This window comes from Kogia breviceps, chromosome 19 (assembly GCF_026419965.1).
Source record: "Kogia breviceps isolate mKogBre1 chromosome 19, mKogBre1 haplotype 1, whole genome shotgun sequence".
NCBI classification, from domain to species: domain Eukaryota; kingdom Metazoa; phylum Chordata; class Mammalia; order Artiodactyla; family Physeteridae; genus Kogia; species Kogia breviceps.
Window position 1 is genome coordinate 49064813 of NC_081328.1, and position 18540 is coordinate 49083352.

The 18540-nt window shown below is 52.2% G+C and overlaps 1 protein-coding gene and 1 pseudogene across 1 annotated transcript; one reads left to right on the forward strand and one right to left on the reverse strand.

The window, feature by feature from the left end:
* Window positions 1-5266: 5266 nt before the first annotated feature.
* On the reverse strand, window positions 5267-5694 carry LOC131746003 (transcription initiation factor TFIID subunit 13 pseudogene; annotated as a pseudogene).
* A 2698-nt stretch (window positions 5695-8392) lies between these two features.
* LOC131745902 (uncharacterized) lies at window positions 8393-14138 on the forward strand. Its single transcript, XM_059046609.2, is given in 9 exon segments — window positions 8393-8619; window positions 8621-8657; window positions 10271-10354; window positions 10930-11018; window positions 11461-11646; window positions 12335-12472; window positions 12709-12901; window positions 13421-13603; window positions 13606-14138. Coding segments are annotated over 9 exon segments (1179 nt in total). The 5' UTR covers window positions 8393-8451; the 3' UTR covers window positions 13707-14138.
* The last annotated feature ends 4402 nt before the right edge of the window (window positions 14139-18540 follow it).

Sequence of the window (18540 nt, forward strand, 5' to 3'; positions counted from 1 at the left end):
GCGCTCTGTCCCTTGTCATCCCCCAGTCTTCAGAGATGATGGTACAAAGAGCTTTCCCTCGACTCCCAGGCTGTTGGGCCTGGACCCAGGCCAGCACCCTATAGATCCTGCAGGCTCAGGGCCAAGAGGATGGGATGGGAAGGACAGCTCCCCAACCTGTTTACAGGAGCCAGGCCGCTATCTCCAGCTCCAATCTGCTGCCTTCCTTTATCTCAGCGGGGCCAGCCCCGGGTTCCCAGCAGCGGCCTCGCAGCCACTCACTTCCTGCCAGCGGCCCAGCGTTACAGGAATACGCACACTGAACTTGGCTCGTGCGTGTGTGTGTGTGTGTGCGTGTGTGTGAGAGAGTATGCGCCCACATCCCAGAGCCTGCCCCTGGAGGGGTGCCAGGGAGCCTGGGGGTGCCGCAAGAGGCAGCCACCCCAGGACTCATACCTCGCTCCCCCGAGAGCCTGCCCCCCACTGCTCTGGGTAGGCCAGGGAAGGGGCTACCTCGGGGACCCCCGCTTTCCCAGCATCAGTTCCTCATCGACTCCCGCCCCCTCCCGCACAGGGCCCCACAGCCCGCCACGGTCAGAGCTCCCGACGGGGCTCCCCGCCTCACACCACAGTGTCCGCACTGCCTGGGGGTCCCTGGGGTCAGGGGAAGTTGGGCCATGTGTCCCCCTCATCTTCCATTCAACTGGAATTACCGAGTGCTGTGGGCTGGGCTGGGCACAGAGGACACCTCGAAGGCCGAGAGTGTCCCGGCCCTGCCTGTAACCTGCGGTCAGTGACAAGAAGTGTCCTGCACCCCAGAAGGACAGCCACCTCCCTCCCCTGCTGGACCAGGGTCAGGGAGCTTCCCGTAAGGAGCGTCTCAGCTGAGACAAGAAGACAGAGACGGTGCTAACCAGTGACACGTGCCGCTGACTGGGGGGGTTTCAGGGCAGAAAGAACAGCAGGTGCAAAGATGTCGGGGGTGACAAGGAGGCCAGCACACGCGGAGAAGCCGAAAGGCTGCAGCAGCGTGAGGGAGGGCGCTGCGGGGAGGATGAGACCAGGGAGGGGCTGCACCTGGGGAGCGGGAGCCCAAGCTGGCTTGATCCAGGGCAGTGGCTACGGGGTGGGGGGGGGTCTGCATGGAGGTAGGAGAGGACCCCACGACGTCCGGGGTGGCAGCTGGGGAGGGGGCTGGACTTGCCCTCTGAGAAGAGGGGGAGGGAAGGGGATCAGCTCAGTGAGCTGGTGGGGGAGGGGCAAGCAAGGCTGGCTGCACCAGGGGCTTCTGGCTTCTCATCCTGGGACCTGTGAACTGTCCCCAGCTCACCAACAGGGTGACTCAGATCTCAGACACACACTCCAGGGACACACACACACACACACACGCACACAGGCATACATATGTATACACGGGTACACACACACATGGGCACACACACGTACCCACCCAAACACACACACGTGTACAGGCACACCTCATTTTACTGCGTTTCACAGACACTGCTTTTTTTTTTTTTTTAACATGTTGAAGGTTTGCGGCAACCCTGCATCAAGCAACTCTATCGGCGCCATTTTTCCAAGAGTATTTGCTCACTTTGTGTCTTTGTGTCACATTTTGGTAATTCTCCCAATATTTCAAACCCTCCACCAGCAAAAAGATTACAACTCACTGAAGGCTCAGATGATGGTTAGTAAGTTTAGCAATAAAATATTTTAAATTAAGGTATATACATTGTTTTTAGACATAATGCTATTGCACATTTAAAAAAATCTTTTTACTTTTTTCATATTTTATTCCTTATATTGATAGGTTAAGAAAGTAAATCTTCCTAAGTACTGATTCACAGATAATGCTTATAAGTGGCACACAAAACATTCAGTTTCACAAACAGTAATATCCAATGATCCCCTTAAATGCCATTTTAATCCTTACTTTAAGCTAACTGCAAGAATAACACAATAAGCTAAATACACACAAAACCTGTCTATGCTGAACTACAAAAGTGGTTTCCATAGCCACACATGGTCTTCACATTTCCACAGTGAACAAGTACTAACAAATATGTTAATAAAACACTACCCCACATGCTTATCCTGCCATCAGCTTTTTCCGCAGTGCCATTCCTGCTACTGAAAGCACTTATTTTTTTTTTATGATTTTTGAATTTTACTTAATTTATTTTTTTATACGGCAGGTTCTTATTAGTCATCCATTTTATACACATCAGTGTATACATGTCAATCCCAATCGCCCAATTCATCACACCATCACCCCACACCCCCGCGGCTTTCCCCCCTTGGTGTCCATACGTTTGTTCTCTACATCTGTGTCTCAATTTCTGCCCTGCAAACCGGTTCATCTGTACCATTTTTCTAGGTTCCACATACATGCGTTAATAAACGATATTTGTTTTTCTCTTTCTGACTTACTCCACTCTGTATGACAGTCTCTAGATCCATCCACGTCTCAACAAATGACCCAATTTCGTTCCTTTTTATGGCTGAGTAATATTCAATTGCATATATGTACCACATCTTCTTTATCCATTCATCTGTCAATGGGCATTTAGGTTGCTTCCATGACCTGGCTATTGTAAATAGTGCTGCAATGAACATTGGGGTGCATGTGTCTTTTTGAATTGTGGTTTCCTCTGGGTATATGCCCAGTAGTGGGATTGCTGGATCATATGGTAATTCTATTTTTAGTTTTTTAAGGAACCTCCATACTGTTCTTCATAGTGGCTGCATCAGTTTATATTCCCACCAACAGTGCAAGAGGGTTCCCTTTTCTCCACACCCTCTCCATCATTTGTTGTTTGTATATTTTCTGATGAAGCCCATTCTAACTGGTGTGAGGTGATACCTCATTGTAGTTTTGATTTGCATTTGTCTAATAATTGGTGATGTTGAGCAGCTTTTCATGTGCTTCTTGGCCATCTGTATGTCTTCTTTGGAGAAATGTCTATTTAAGTTTTCTGCCCATTTTTGGATTGGGTTGTTTGCTTTTTTAATATTGAGCTGCATGAGCTGTTTATATATTTTGGAGATTAATCCTTTTTCTGTTGATTCGTTTGCAAATAGTTTCTCCCATTCTGAGGGTTGTCTTTTTGTCTTGTTTATGGTTTCCTTTGCTGTGCAAAAGCTTTTACGTTTCATTAGGTCCCATTTGCTTATTTTTGTTTTTATTTCCATTACTCTAGGAGGTGGATCAAAAAAGATCTTGCTGTGATTTATGTCAAAGAGTGTTCTTCCTATGTTTTCCTCTAAGAGTTTTATAGTGTCCAGTTTTACATTTAGGTCTCTAATTCATTTTGAGTTTATTTTTGTGGGTGTTAGGGAGTGTTCTAATTTCATTCTTTTACATGTAGCTGTCCAGTTTTCCCAGCATCACTTATTGAAGAGACGGTCTTTTCTCCATTGTGTATCCTTGCCTCCTTTGTCGTAGATTAATTGACCATAGGTGCATCGGTTTACCTCTGGGCTTTCTATCTTGTTCCATTGATCTATGTTTCTGTTTTTGTGCCAGTACTATACTGTCTTGATTACTGTAGCTTTGTAGTATAGTCTGAAGTCAGGGAGTCTGATTCCTCCAGCTCTGTTTTTTTCCCTCAAGACTGCTTTGGCTATTCGGGGTCTTTTGTGTCTCCATACAAATTTTAAGATTTTTTTTGTTCTAGTTCCATAAAAAATGCCATTTGTAATTTGATAGGGATTGCATTGAATCTGTAGATTGCTTTGGGTAGTATAGTCATTTTCACAATGTTGATTCTTCCAATCCAAGAACATGGTACATCTCTCCATCTGTTGGTATCATCTTTAATTTCTTTCATCAGTGTCTTATAGTTTTCTGCATACAGGTATTTTGTCTCCCTAGGTAGGTTTATTCCTGGGTATTTTATTCTTTTTGTTGCAATGGTAAATGGGAGTGTTTTCATCTTTAGTGTATAGGAATGCAAGAGATTTCTGTGCATTAATTTTGTACCCTGCAACTTTACCAAATTCATTGATTAGCTCTAGTAATTTTCTGGTGGCATCTTTAGGATTCTCTATGTATAGTATCATGTCATCTGCAGACAGTGACAGTTTTACTTCTTCTTTTCCAATTTGTATTCCTTTTATTTCTTTTTCTTCTCTGATTGCCGAGGCTAGAACTTCCAAAACTATGTTGAATAATAGCGGTGAGAGTCAACCTCCTTGTCGTGTTCCTGATCTTAGAGGAAATGCTTTCAGTTTTTCACCATTGAGAATGATGTTTGCTGTGGGTTTGTCGTATATGGCCTTTATTATGTTGAGGTAGGTTCCCTCTATGCCCACTTTCTGCAGAGTTTTTATCACAAATGGGTGTTGAATTTTGTCAAAAGCTTTTTCTGCATCTATTGAGATGATCATATGGTTTTTCTTCTTCAGTTTGTTAATATGGTGTATCACGTTGATTGATTTGCATATATTGAAAAATCCCTGCATCCCTGGGATAAATCCCAGTTGATCATGGTGTATGATCCTTTTAATGTGTTGTTGCATTCTGTTTGCTAGTATTTTGTTGAGGATTTTTGCATCTATATTCATCAGTGATACTGGTCTGTAATTTTGAAAACACTTATTTTTAGAAGCTTTAATTTGACCTGGGAAAATGAGTTCTCTTAAAACCTGACAAATAGTATAAGCCCCAAAGATTTTAAATCAAATAAGTCTTCCAACACAGACGCATTCATAGGAAACTTTTAGTTTCTCAAAAAATAAAAAATTAAAATTAAAAAATCACTCTTGTTATCTAAAGAAAAGAGTATTAAAACAAATTATCTTAAGACAAATAAACACTCCTAAAAAAGGTTGTATTTTCTATCATTTTCTCCTTAAAAGAAATACAAACCAGTTCACTGTCTTTTAATAACTTAAGACTACTGTAATCTAAAAACTTTAGAATATGTGAAATGCGTCTTAGCTATCAAAGGTACCATTTAGATTTCACAATAAAACAGCTACAGTACAGCCTACAATGGCACAAGTACACCTAATACATAAATATTAATTCATCATTTAGATGGTCAAAAGACAGAAGGAACTGAATGGTATGCAAGGTACTTTGAGTTACATGTGGTCACTAAAATCCAGTAAGTAATTCAAAGTATGGTAATATAATTGCAGGCAATTAAAGGCTCAAATATCACTCTAAAATTGAAGACATGAAAATAAAGACTGAAAACTTTGTGGTTCTCTATCTTTCATGCACATGGCTAGATATCAGAACCTTACTGTGGAAAATATAGTTATTAAATATGGTTTCCCCAGAAAATAATGAAGCTGCAGAAAGTACAAAAGGTGTCAAGATCCATAGTTTGCTCCATCAAATGCTTTTCTAGCTCGTTTCAGTTCTTCATTCGTAGTAAACAAGTCTTTAACCCTAGCAAACTTTCTTGGGTCCTTTCGAATCAAGAAGATGATATTTTCAACTTGTACCCGACCATGTCTTCCAATTGACATTGCCTTGTGAGTCATTTCAGTGATGAACTCTATGACAAGGTCTTCAAGAATATCTACTGACTCAGTATAAGGATTCTGGTCATCCCCAAACCCATACATCATACACCGTAATTCTTTAGAAAAAAGTCTCTTTCTTTTACCCTGTCCACCTTCTGCACCTCCTCCAATTTCTTCATTTTCTTCCTCAAAGGTGGGGTCTTCTTCTTCATCTGACATCCCAACAGCCAGCCACCTCCAATGTGCACCCGCCTCCCACAGAGCTGCTATTGCACACTTAAAAGACTACAGTGTAGTGTAAGCATAACTTTTATATGCCCTGAGAAACCAAAAAATTTGTGTGACCCACTTTATTGCGATACTCACTTTATAGCAATGGTCTGGAACCCAACTCGCAACATCTCTGAGGTGTGCCTATACACTTATATAACGAATACTTATACACACAGTTATATATACCCCCATGTGTGTGCACATGTAAATGCATACCTGTGCATGCATACATGCGTGGACACATCAACATGCACACGCACACAAACTTATACATGTACACATACATACATAAACACATTCACACACGTGCATGTGCCTACACAACCCCCTGAGACCAAGCCTTGTTCAGAGGGTCTCCCCCTTTGATGAGACCTCAGAAACAGACCTCACTGGCCCAGGGAGAGCCCCCCGCTTCTCCCCTGATAGCCCGAGCTTTCAGGTCCCCCCCCCGCCCCCGCACTAGAAGCCACCACTCAGTGAGGTGGGGGTGGCCAGGTGCCCTGGAACAAGCTAGGAGGTGATAAGCAGCCACCTGGCAGAAGCAAACTCTGCTGGGCCCAGCTTTCCCCAGGAAGAGCCCACTCTCTGGGGAAACAGCTCTGCTATGGGAGGAGGAAGGCCCAGTTTGGTGACCAGCTGTGTCACCTTGGTGGCATTCTTGGGTAGCCCCCAAGAATGGCAGGTAGCCCCCTGCCCAGCCCCTCTCCCCTGAGGTTGCTGTGAGGATTAGCTGGGAGGCTGTAGGTGGGAAGCCTTGGCAAACTGAAGTGACTGCAAACACAAGGTCACTCTGTAGTTTTGCCATGGCTGGGAGGTGTGTGGGGGTCCAGCTGTTTGCCCCCTGCTCCCTGCTCCCCCGGGAGCCACCATCACTGCCCCAGTCCCTCCCTTCCTTCCCACAGAGGCCTCTGTTCCCCTCCCCCCACTTCCCAGCAGAAGGGCTGGAGCCAGACACTGAGATAAGGGGCTTGTTTTCTAAGGGCCCGGAATTCAGTGGAGATTGAGGGTCAGGGCCAGAGGGCACTGGCACTGGAGGAGGGAGTGGGGGCGGGGTTAGGCCATAGTGAGCCTTTCCTTGGGGCCCCAGGCCCTGTGGGGACTTGCTCTGCAGGCACAGGGAGAGAGGTGGAGAGCTCCAGTTGTTGCGCTCCAGCTCCACCCCTGCTCCCTTCTCTTTCAGGGCCTCAAACGGTCCAGCGCCTCCTACCCCAATCCTTTGCCCGTGCTGTTCTCTCTGCCCAGAACACTCTCCCCTCTTCCTTTGTCTGATTTAACACCTTATGTCTTCAAAGCTCAGCCCAATCACTGCTTCCTCCAGGAAGCCTGCCCTGATGCCTCAGCCAGGCCCAATGCAGCTTCTCCCAGCGCCAACATCCCGTCCCCATCCTGAGGACCTGACCTCCAAGGGCAGGTTGCTTTGCTCTCCTTTATCCCCAGACCCAACCCGGAGCAGACACATGGCATAAGTCCAACGAAGGTCACTGTCTGAGAGTCCTCTTTGCTGAGGGGTGCCCTGATCAGAGGTGTGGGTGCCTCTTCTGGTGACCTTCAGCCCCTCAGGACCGACTTCCTCTCGTGAGGAAGAGACACCTGTGGCCCACACTCTGGGAAGGGGAGCTGCTGAGTGCGGCTGGGCACTCAGAGGGAAGCCTGTCCTCCCTGAGTGAGGGAAGGTCACCCTGCAGGAGGCCCAGTCCAGGCTGAGTCAGGCTGCACCCCACAGCAGCACGAAGCCCCAGGACCCTGGACTGTGACCAGTAACCATGATAAAGCAGCAGCAGTAAGAGAGCAAACACTCATACATAGTACTTACTACCAGCAAGGCACCAGGGTCAGCCTGAAAAACCTTAAGTCATCAAATCCTCAACAGCCCATTTTGCATTTAAGGAGACTGAGGCACGGAGAGGTTAACTGACTTGTCCAAAGCCGCACACCTGGTAAGCTGGGACTTGAGTCAGTCGGGTCCTTTAACCACTACCTTGCATGGCCCTGGGTGGAGGCAGCCTACCCGTCAAGGGCCGGGGGTATGGAGGAGGGGGCTCTCCTTGCACCCCTCTAATTCCGCCTCCATCTGAAGTCGGACGCTCAGATGGGTTGCACCATCTTTGTGTCCCTCTGCCTGGGACCTAGACAATGCCTGATACCAGTGGGTGCTCAATATATCTGTATTGAAAAAAGTAGATAATGGGAAGCTACTTTTTTAGGGGCAACGTAACACAGTGGTTCAGAGCTGGACGCTCCTCGCCAAGTTCATTAGCTCTGTGCGTCTCAGTCTCCCCATGTGTAAAACGGGATGAAAAGAGTACTCGTCTCCTAAGAGCTGTTGAGAGGCTTTACTGCGTCCACATTTGGAAAGTGCCTGGGACACTGCGGGGCACACGGTAAGAGGCACATGAGCGTCTGCTCTATAAAACTTGCCTGGTCTCGGTTTCTTCTTGGGTAAGCAGAATCCTTCCTCTCTCCCCTCCCTGGTTCGCGCGTCGCACACCGCGACGAAGGTCGAACTACAACTCCCAGCATGCCGCGGGCCCCCCCGAACTTGCGCGGTGCCGGCCGTTACGACGGTCGAACTACAACTCCCAGCATGCCTCGGTGCCGTCCCGCCAGCCCCGGTTGGCCGCGGCCGAAGTTCGGAAAGTCCTGCCGCTCGGATCTCGCCGCTCTCGGTCGCCCTCGCCGGGGCGGGGCGGGGCGGGGGAGCCGAGCACCGCCCCCGCCATGCTCCGCACACTGGCCCGGGCTGCGGCCCAGCAGCAGGGGGCCCTCTGGGCGCGGGGATCTGGGAGCCAGGCGGGGATCCCGACGCACGTGGTGGACCTGCGCAGCGACACGGTTACCAAGCCCGGGCCGGCCATGAGGCGCGCCATGGCCGAGGCGGTTGTGGGTGGAGGACTACGACTACGGCGAGGACCCCACCGTCCGCGGTGAGCCCGGCGTGCAGGCCGGGGCCGGGGGTCCTCGCGGCGACCCCAGTGCGCTGTCCGTGGTGCTGGCGGGGGGAGAGGTGGCCCGGGACTCGGGGTGGCGGCTCAGCTGCAGGCTAGGCATTGCGCTTGGCGTCCTTGCGGCTCAGTCTGACGCATCACTCGAGAGCCTGTTAGAAATGTAGATTCTCGGGTCCCACACCGGACCTCCTGAGCCAGAATCTGCAAGTTAAAACAGGCTCGCCGGGTGATTTGTGTGCTCATTAAAGTGTGGCCCCACTGCCCGATGAGATGGGTGTTATCTCATCTTGCAGAGGAGGGCTCTGAGCAGCTGAGCCAGGCACTCAAGTTCCCATACCGAGTAAATGGCAAAACAGGACTTGAACCCAGGTCTTCTCACTCTAGCACCGTTAACTATTGTCCCGCACCCACCACCTTCCCACATGAAAACAAAGAGAAAACCCACCTAGAAAAGGGGATTCTCCACAGGCTGCACCCCCCACCCCACCCCGAGGAGTGGGTTCTAAAAACCTAGGGAGTGTTTTCAAGATGGTGACTGGTGCCACCACCCTGGGTTGAGAGTTGCTCCCTTAGTGAGCCATTGCTATTTCTGGAGTGTGTAGTACTCAGCTGTGCCAGGGGCAAGCCTGAGGGTTACCACTTGAGCCCTGAGGGCCTGGATGTGGGGTCAGGTGGTGATGGGGCTGATCATGCATCCAGCAGACACCCACTTTTGCCTGGAACTTCAAAGATGCTGACCCGCTGCTCAGCAGGCAGCCTGATGCATAGACAGTCACCCCCACTGAGGTGAGGGCGGTGCTGGGGTTAAGGTGCATCCACAGAGTGCCTTGGGGACTGGCGGGTGGGGACATGGGACTCACAGGAAATGGGGACTTTGTGGAGGAACCTCTTAAAAGATGAGTGAAGTGCTCCACCCCCAACCTTGGGCAGGGGAACTGCAGAAGCAGACAGAAGCAGAAGCATAGTGGTGCAAAAGGTGTTTGGGATATGGATGGGGAATGGGGCTGGAGTGGGTGTGTAGGAGAGCATTCCTGTCCCTGGAGGGGAGGCAGAAGGCAGATCCCACCGGTCTGGTCTGGAATGTCACGGCAAAGCCTTCATACTGTATGCCACAGGCAGAGGGGAACCACAGTGAGCTTTAAAGCCGGAGCCGGAAGCCCCGCCCCCTCCAGCCCCCCAGAGTCTCCTTCTGAGGGCTCCAGTCCTTCTGTTCTGGGAGAGGAAGTCAGCAGAGAAACCGCAGGGCCCCACCTGCAAGGGACTGATGGGAAAGGAAGTGAGACAGGTGTGAGGTCTGGGTGGGACAGGAGGGTTCAAACCACAGAGTTTCAGTGTGGGGGGTAGAACATGGCCCAGGAGGAGGCGGGGCACAGAGGGTCGACTGAGGGGCCCCTGGACCCAGATGTGCAGCCACCAAGACCACAGGCTGCAGCTGGCAGACCAGGGCTGGCGTCCTGCTTGGCTACTCACCACAGCCTTGGGCAAGGTGCCCTCATCGGGACAAAGGGCTCATGGGGTCCGCAAGGAGAGGAATTTGAAAAGTGCCATTGTTGATGGGCCCCCTCCCCCGCCCCCATCCCTTTCCACCTCAGAGCTGCAGGCCACGGCTGTGGAGCTGCTCCGGGTGGAGCGGACCCTCTTTGTGTCCACAAACACCATGGCCAACCTCATCTCTGGTAAGCGCGGGGCGACTTCCATTTGCCCTCCAGGCCCTCCCTCCATGCTTCTCCCTTTTGTGCTGGGGGCCATCTGGAACCTGTAACCACACCCTCCTCTCACCCCTTCCTGCCTGGGAGTCCTGCACTGAACTTCGTGACTTCCCAGCATGCTGCCACACCTTTGTAAATTGTCCCTTCATCAAATACTCCGGATTCCCAGGGTGCGTGTGCCCTCTGTTTCCTGCCAGGGCCCGACTGATGCCTGTGCCTTGGGCTGCTTATCCCCCAAAGAGCAGCATCATGGCTGGCCTCCCCACGCAGGAGATACCCTGCAGGTGGGCTGCAGGGCACAAGGGCGTAGGGTGTGCAGCGCCCAGCGATCCACAGGGTCACCGTCTTAGACTTGTGGACTTAGTGGGATGGTTTTCCAGCACATGGCAGGAAGGTGTCTTGAAGGGGCGCTCTTTCCTAATTGGCATAAGGCACTCGGGAGCTAGCTGTGGCCTTGGGGGTCACTCCGGCTGAGCTGGTTAGGGACAGATGGGCCCCATGGGACTCGGTGCCAACGCTGTCCCCCACCCCATCTACCTTAGTGATGTGTCTCTGCCAGCGCCGGGGCTCCCCGCTCCTCCTTGGGCAGGAGTGCCACCTCCACATCCAGGAGCAGGGCAGGGTGACTCAGGTAAGGGCCCAGCACCGCTCGCCTGGGGCCAGCACAGGATGCTCAGCACTTGGGGTGAGAACCTGCCTCCTGGGCACCAAGTTGGGACCTGCGGAGGGAGAAATGGTGCCTCTCCAGGGAAGGCAGTAAGGAGAGACATTCCCAGATTGACCACACAGGGGCGGGCTCGGCTCAGGCCAGCCGGTTTGCTGGCTGTGCTTGGCACTCTGCTGCCCCCTAGTGGGAACCCAAAGCACTGGGCGCTCAGGGAGGAGGGACCGCAGCCTCTCAAGCAAACATGGTGCCTTCAGTCCTCCCCCACCCTTAGCTGGGATGTCTGTGCCCACGTCCAGAGCACAGGGGGATGGCTCCACGGCCCAGAGCTGGGGAGGAGCAGACAGGACAGGGGTAGGAGGTGCTGCTGGTCCCCTGGACCTCATCCTCTGCACGCCCACACCTGCAGATCGCTGGGGCGTACTCCCACCCCCTCCCAGACCTGCCCCGTGGCACCCTAGACCTGGCTGAGCTGGAGGGGCTGGTCGCACGGAGCCTTGGGAGCCGCTCCCACCCGGTCTGTGAGCTCATTTGCCTGGAGGACGCCCACAGCAGCTCAGGGGGCCGGGTGCTTCCCATCGAGTGCCTATGCCAGGCAGGCCTGGCCCCGCCACTGTGCCCCCACCACTAGCCAGCTGCTGGCTTTCTGTCCCTCAGGCCCCTCTCCTGGGGTTTAGTCCCCTCTGATACATGCTTGGGTGCCCGTCAGTGGCAGGAACTGCTGTGGGAGACATGGGTGCGGTTCTAGGCGCAGATGCAAAGGGAATTATTGCCCCAGTGCCCAAGCTTTTCTCCAAAGAGCAGAGACCCAGTCCTCAGGGAGGCGAGTCCCCAAGCGGCACCACCTTGGTCTGGTCTTAGGGCCAGGGTGCGAGGGCTGGGCTCTGCTGCTATCCCCTGCGAGAACTTGAGCACTAACTAACCCTCCAGACCTATTCCTCACCTGGGAAACGGGACTGAGGGCATCCTTCCAATAGGGCTGTGGCGAGGCTTCGGTAAGATGAGGCATTCATCGCTTGGCCCGCAGTGAGCCCGCCATAAACAGGAGATAAAACCCTTATCCTCGACCCCCTTTTACAGAGGACAGCCTCAGGCCCAGGCCCAGAGTGACTGCTCGGGTGCCAGATGGCCAAGCTTGTCACCAGCCAGCTCTCCTGACAAACCCCTCATGCTTCCTCAAGGACACAAGCCCAGTGACCCCCCAGTGATCTTCTGGAGACCCATCCTCTCTCTGCCCCTCCCCCCAGCCTGGCCCTCTGACCCCTCCTGCCTCTCACCCCCAGGTGCACCTGCTGGTCCGGAGCTATGGGGTCTGGGTTCACCTGGATGGGGCCCGGCTGATGAACGCCGCGGTGGCTCTGGGCGTGCCCCCCGCCCGCATGGTGGAGCACTGTGATTCTGTGTCTCTCTGTTTCTCCAAGGTAGGGAAGCTACTGGGCTGCCCCCGACACAGGAGGGTAGAGATGCCCACAGCAAGAGGCCGAGTTGGGTCCCCGAGCTCCTATGTTGGCAGCCGCTCCCGCTGGGCCCCTCTAACCCCCTCCCCTGATGAGGCCACAGTGTCACCCATCCCTGTCCCTTTTGCCCCTTCCAGAGTCCCGAGGACAGAGATGCACACCCATGGGCAGGCAGGCAGGACTCTCCTCTCTTCCCCCAGGGCCTCGGCGCACCAGTGGGGGCCCTGGTTGGGGGACCCAAGGACTTCACTGAAGAAGCCTAGCGCCTCCGGAAAGCCCTGGGAGGGGGGATGCGCCAGAAGTGGGTGCTGGCTGCAGCTGCCCTGGTGGGACTGACTGACGCTGAGGAAGTGCTGCTGAAGGACCACCAGAACGCACAGAGGTTTGCCAGAGGTGCCTGGACACCCCCCACTTCCTTTTGGTCCCAGGGGTGTGCCTTGGGGGTCCCCTGTAGCAGGGCCTAAACCCCCAGCAGGTGTGCATCCCTCCAACTCTAGAAGGTGAAGGTTAGCCGCTGAACCAGCAGGGGTGGGATCCAGGTGGTCTGTGCTTTGCCAGACCACAACCCGTGCAGGGCCTAGACCAGTAGGCACCAGTGGGTATCAGTAATTTTCTGCAGGATCCAGCAGAATGTAGCCTTTAACTTGGGTTGAGTCCTCACAACAACCCCACGATGTCCCCACTTCACAGATGAGGAAACCTAGACCCCAAGAGGTTAACGGATTTGTCCAAGGTCACAGAGCTGAAAAGTAGCAGAGCCAAGCCTGCCCCTGTTAGGAATAAGACTCCCTCTTTTCCTCCCAGTACGGTTGGGCTGCCCTCTGCCTTTCTTGGGGTGACACGGCTGGAGTGGTAGGGATAGTGGTGGGGTACTGGGGTCAGGCTCTACTTAACCACAGGACCTGGGCTCAGGGCTCCAGGAAGTGGCATCCCCTGTCTGCTCCGTGGATCTCACCACCGTGGAGACGAACATGGTGAAGGTGAGGGTGGGTGGGCGGCCACCCGAGGAGCTGTGCCAGCGCCTGCAGACCGTGAGCGCTGACGAGGCGGCCCAGGGTGGCCACGCGGTGTGCGTGCTGCTGTTCCCCTGGACTGACGGTCAGTGCGAGCTGTGTGGCACCGCGACGTCTCTGCACAGGACACTGAGCTGGCGCTGGGAAAGTGGGCGTTCGTGCTGAGGGCCCTGAGGATGGGGTGACGGACCCTGTGCCCTGGCTGGGATGGAGGGAGGCGGGGAGTGGAGGTGTCCCCAGGGAGCGGGTGGGAGGAGAGGCAGTAAAACAACACCCCTGTCATCCGCTGGTCTCCTTGGACCCCTTCACTTCCATGACACATGGGGTGAGGCCTTCTACCTGTTCCTCCAGCAAACCTCGTGTGCCCCTGTGTCCGGGACAGGGGCCCAAGCATGCAGGGATAGGTGGGACCGCATGCTGGCTCTCCCAGCACAGCCTAGGAGGCAGCCACATGGCTCATGAGAGCATCTTGGGGACCTGCAGGAGGAAGAAGCGTGAGAGGACACAGAAATGGACACTGGTATTGGGTGGCCTAGTGGGGGGCTGTGGCTTTACCTTGCAGTCATCTAGTCCATATTTACCTTTTTAAACAATAAAAATGTTTGCTTATGAAATAATATGCCATTGCTGTACATAATTTGGGACAGGATCTCCTTTCTAGCAATTCCTGGGGTAATTTAATTTAGGCAGACTCAGTGGTTAAGACTGCCCCCCTGCTGAAGTTAGCGAGAAGACCTGGACAAAATATGTATTTAAAAACCACCTAAGAATGACCACTGTCAATATTTTTGCATATTTCATCCTGGATATATACGTATGTATGTATATAGATGAATCTGTGAATGTGTGTGCGGATTTTTTTAAATCGGGGAGACAGGCCATCACATCAGTGCTTTAGAAAGCCCTTAGTAGGACTCATAGGAGCAGGATGAGCTTTGTGAGGGTAGAGGATGACTTCAGTTTAAGAGTGTTGTTTTAGCCCTGGTGCACAAGTAGTTAGAAGTGGCCGGAAGCGTAGGCATGGTGCTCAGGAGAGGGCCTGGGCTGGAGGCATGATGGTGAATGTGAGTGATGCGAGGAGGGACGGCATCCGGCGGGCCAAAGAGGCCTGAAGCTGAGGACCCTCCTTCTTTGCCTCTCTCATTAAAAAAAATTATTTAGTTATTTATTTATATCGTTCTGCCACACTGCACGGCACGTGGGATCTTAGTTCCCTGACCAGGGATCGAGCCCGGGCCCCCTACAGTGGAAGTGCAGAGCCCTAACCACTGGACCACCAGGGAAGTCCCTCCCTCCTTCCCTCAGAAGAATCTAGATCTATGTATACTCTGGGAGATGCAGCTTCTGGGGTTCCCCAAGGCCCCAGAACCACTCTCCTGTGCTTGAGGAGGTGACAATAATACAGAGAATCAGAAGAAAGCCAGGAACTCTAAACCTCTGCAGTGTCTCCTGCCCTGCCCTGCAAAATATGTACTGTAGTCGTTATCCATTGCTTGGTAACAGACTACCGCAAACAACAATTATCCTTCATTACTTCTCATAGTTTCTGTGGTCTAGGAATTAGGGAGAGGCTTAGCTGAGCAGTTCTGGGAGTTCTTGGAGCTACTCAGGAAGTTGCAGTCAAGACCCTGCCTGCCAATGCAGGGGACACGGGTTCGAGCCCTCATCCGGGAAGATCCCACATCCGCGGAGCAGCTAAGCCCGTGCGCCACAACTACTGAAGCCCGCACGCCTAGAGCCCGTGCTCCACAACAACAGAAGCCACGGCAATGAGAAGCCCTTGCACCGCAATGAAGAGTAGTTCCCGCTCACCAGAACTAGAGAAAGCCCGCGCAGCAACGACGACCCAACGCAGACAATAATTAATTAATTAAAAAAAAAAAAAAAAAAAAAAGACCTGGGCTAGGAGCTAGAGCGAATGTGAAACACCCATTGTGGACTCTGGCCAATCAGAGACTGAGGCTTGCCTGGGCTGGCCTCACTGAGTCATGGACAGGTCTGTTCTAGAAGCAGGGGAGGGGCAAGTGTCCCTTCCCCCCACCCTCCCTCAGGGAGTTCTAGGATCCCAGGGCCACCCGTGTGTGTCTGTTCCAGTGTCCATGCCTGGAGCCCCAGCCCGTCTGCAGTCAGAGAGGCGCAGGGTTAAACTCTCCCACACCCCGACCCCCAGCAAACCCACACGAGAAGCCCTGTGTGAGGAGGGAGAGGTCAGGTATGAGCCTCCCAAGCTGAGAGGACCTGCCCACAAAGCCAGACCCTGGATCCAACATGAGGCCCCAGGAGTCATCCCTGCCTGCGCTGACCAGAAATAAGAAGGAGCTCATTGCGTCTGCTGAAGACGACTCTGGATGGACGGACACACAGACCACACACACACACAGCTGGTAACAGGGTTTCCCTGCACTGTTTGTAAGCCATGGACATGTATTATCTATTCTGAAAAGTTTTAAGAGAGTAAAGATCTAACTGCACACAGAACGAGCTGATTTATTTAAGGACAAATTGGCACAATATTAAATGTCAGCTCAGACCTTAGATGCTGGAAGCGACTGCAGACGCTGTACTGTAGTTATGACAGGAGAGGTTGGGCAAAGAGTACACAGAAACCCTGTTCTAGCTTTACGACTTCCTGTGAACCTTAGTTCAAAATAAAAAGTTAAAACTTGTACAGTGAGGATCAATGGAAGCCTCAGGAGGCAGGTGTCCGTTTATATGAGGGCCTTTGTGACAAAGCTGTCTGAAAAATGGAATGGGGACGGTTTATAGCACTAGCCCCCTGGGGTCAGGCCGTTGCCAACAGCCGTCCCCCACTGCACCCCCTCAAGTCTGGGCACTGTCATTAGACAGTGAGGGCCCAGCTCTGGGGATAGACAGCCTGGATTCAAATCCCAACCTGAATGCTTACTAGTTGTACGATCTTGGACAAGCTATTTCACCTCTTTACAAATCTCCATTTCTGCATCTAAAAAACGCAGGTAAGATCACGTTAGACTTTACCGGCAGTTCTTATTTCTTTTGAAGTGAGTACAGCCTGCAAAGAATGGTCAGCATCCCGAGCGGGTGCCAACCTGCAGGCGATGGCTGGCTGGCGCTGCATCTTTCCCAGCGCTGAGAGCGGAAGATCCCCATCCCCCTGGCTGCCCACAGGCTCTGACCTTGTCACGCCTGACACCCTTAACCACCAGTTACAACCCTTCCAGACTCCCACCGACTCGGACAACCGGAAACGTCCCAACGCTGGCAACCATTAAGGTCCAGCAATAAATACGGTTTTCAGAACAAAAGTTTCTAGAAGAGGAAATGTGTAAGATTGCCTGAGGGGTCAGCCCCAGCTTAGCCTTGCTCCACAGCACAGACCGACAAAGCCGAGAACTGTAGCAATACCCATTGTGCAAAGGAAACTGAGGGCAAAAACATTTTCTCAGCTTCTCTACAAAGCCAGTTTGTAAGACCAGTTAGTTATTAAAGTGAAGTATCCATTTACAGATTGGCACAAATATCAAAAATAAGCAGCTGAGATGAATATAAAGGCGGGAGTGCTTTTTCCCCATAACAAAAACCTCTGCAATACTCTCCAAACTTGGAGGGAAAAATTCATTTCACTCTCTGACTGAGATGTGGCAGAAAAACCTAAGTCTGAGGTGCATTTTTCATCACCGGTTTATACATGGAATGAGTCCAGATGACACAAACAAATGGTTCTGGGTTCCAGTGGCTCTTGCAGAGGAGCCCAAGGCTGGCTCTGTCTCTCTGCGAGGACTCATCCCTCCCCCGCAACCGCTGGGGCAGGAAGGATCAGTTGGAAGGCTAAGAAGGGACAACCACCAAAAGCCAACAATATTTTAAAAGCCCAGTAGGGTCTGCAGTGTTTGAAATGAAATAGTTTTTACTCTTGGCAACTACCAAGATGACCCCCAGAGGTTTCCAATAGGACAGTAACAATCCACCCTGCAGCTTAACGTCATGAAGGAGGATGAAATCAAATCTATCATCTTAACATCAGGCCTCAGCCCTGCGTGAGCCGGCCTCGGGGAGGAGAGCAGGGTACCCGTGCGGAGGTGGTGACGTGGAGAATGTGGCACAGATGTGGAACAATGGAGACACAGCCATTCAGGGCTGACAGATCGCCTGCAGCAGCCCACCAAGTCTCCACAGCTCTGAGCCAAGGCATTTAGAAGGGATTCAGGCCACTGCATTGTTCTCAGGGAGGAGCAGCCAGTGTGCACCCTCCAGCTCACTAGGGCTGGTTAATTGTGTGGCAATTTCATAAACGATAGTTAATGCTAGGTATTTCCTGCTACTTTACTTTGTCTCCAAATCCATCTAAAATTCACACTGGTGTCCCCAAAGACTAAGAAAGGCTTTGTGCTTACTTTTAATTGTAGTTTGTCCTGTTCTGTGAAATAATAATTCAAACAAAAAAAAAACCATTGCAGAATCTTAGGAGGGGCTGAGGGCTTTGTCTCAATTCCTGTCCTCCTCAAATGAAAACCATGTTGCTACAATAAAAAAAGCCAGGGGCTTCCCTGGTGGTGCAGTGGTTGGGAGCCCGCCTGCCGATGCAGGGGACGCGGGTTCGTGCCCCGGTCCGGGAGGATCCCACATGCCGCGCAGCGGCTGGGCCCGTGAGCCATGGCCGCTGAGCCTGCGCGTCCGGAGCCTGTGCTCCGCAACGGGAGAGGCCACAACAGTGAGAGGCCCGCGTACCACACACACACACAAAAAGCCAGCTGAGGCAACAAGGTTCTACGATCCCCACACTACTGGTGAGGAAACTGCAGCTCCAATGCAACAGGTGCCAGTCCCAAGCCCACAAGGCAAGCACACCGTTAGGGGGCACAGTTAGGGCCCGGAGTGGGTGTCCCACATGCCTTTTTTACAACTGCTCCAACTCTCTGCTTAGTCCGTGCTGGTGTTGAAACTCAAATATCACTGAATTTGTGATCTTGCAAGACTGCAAACAACATAAAAGACTCATCTATTTTTTTAAGAAGTTTCCCCCAAAGAGGTTTTCCAATC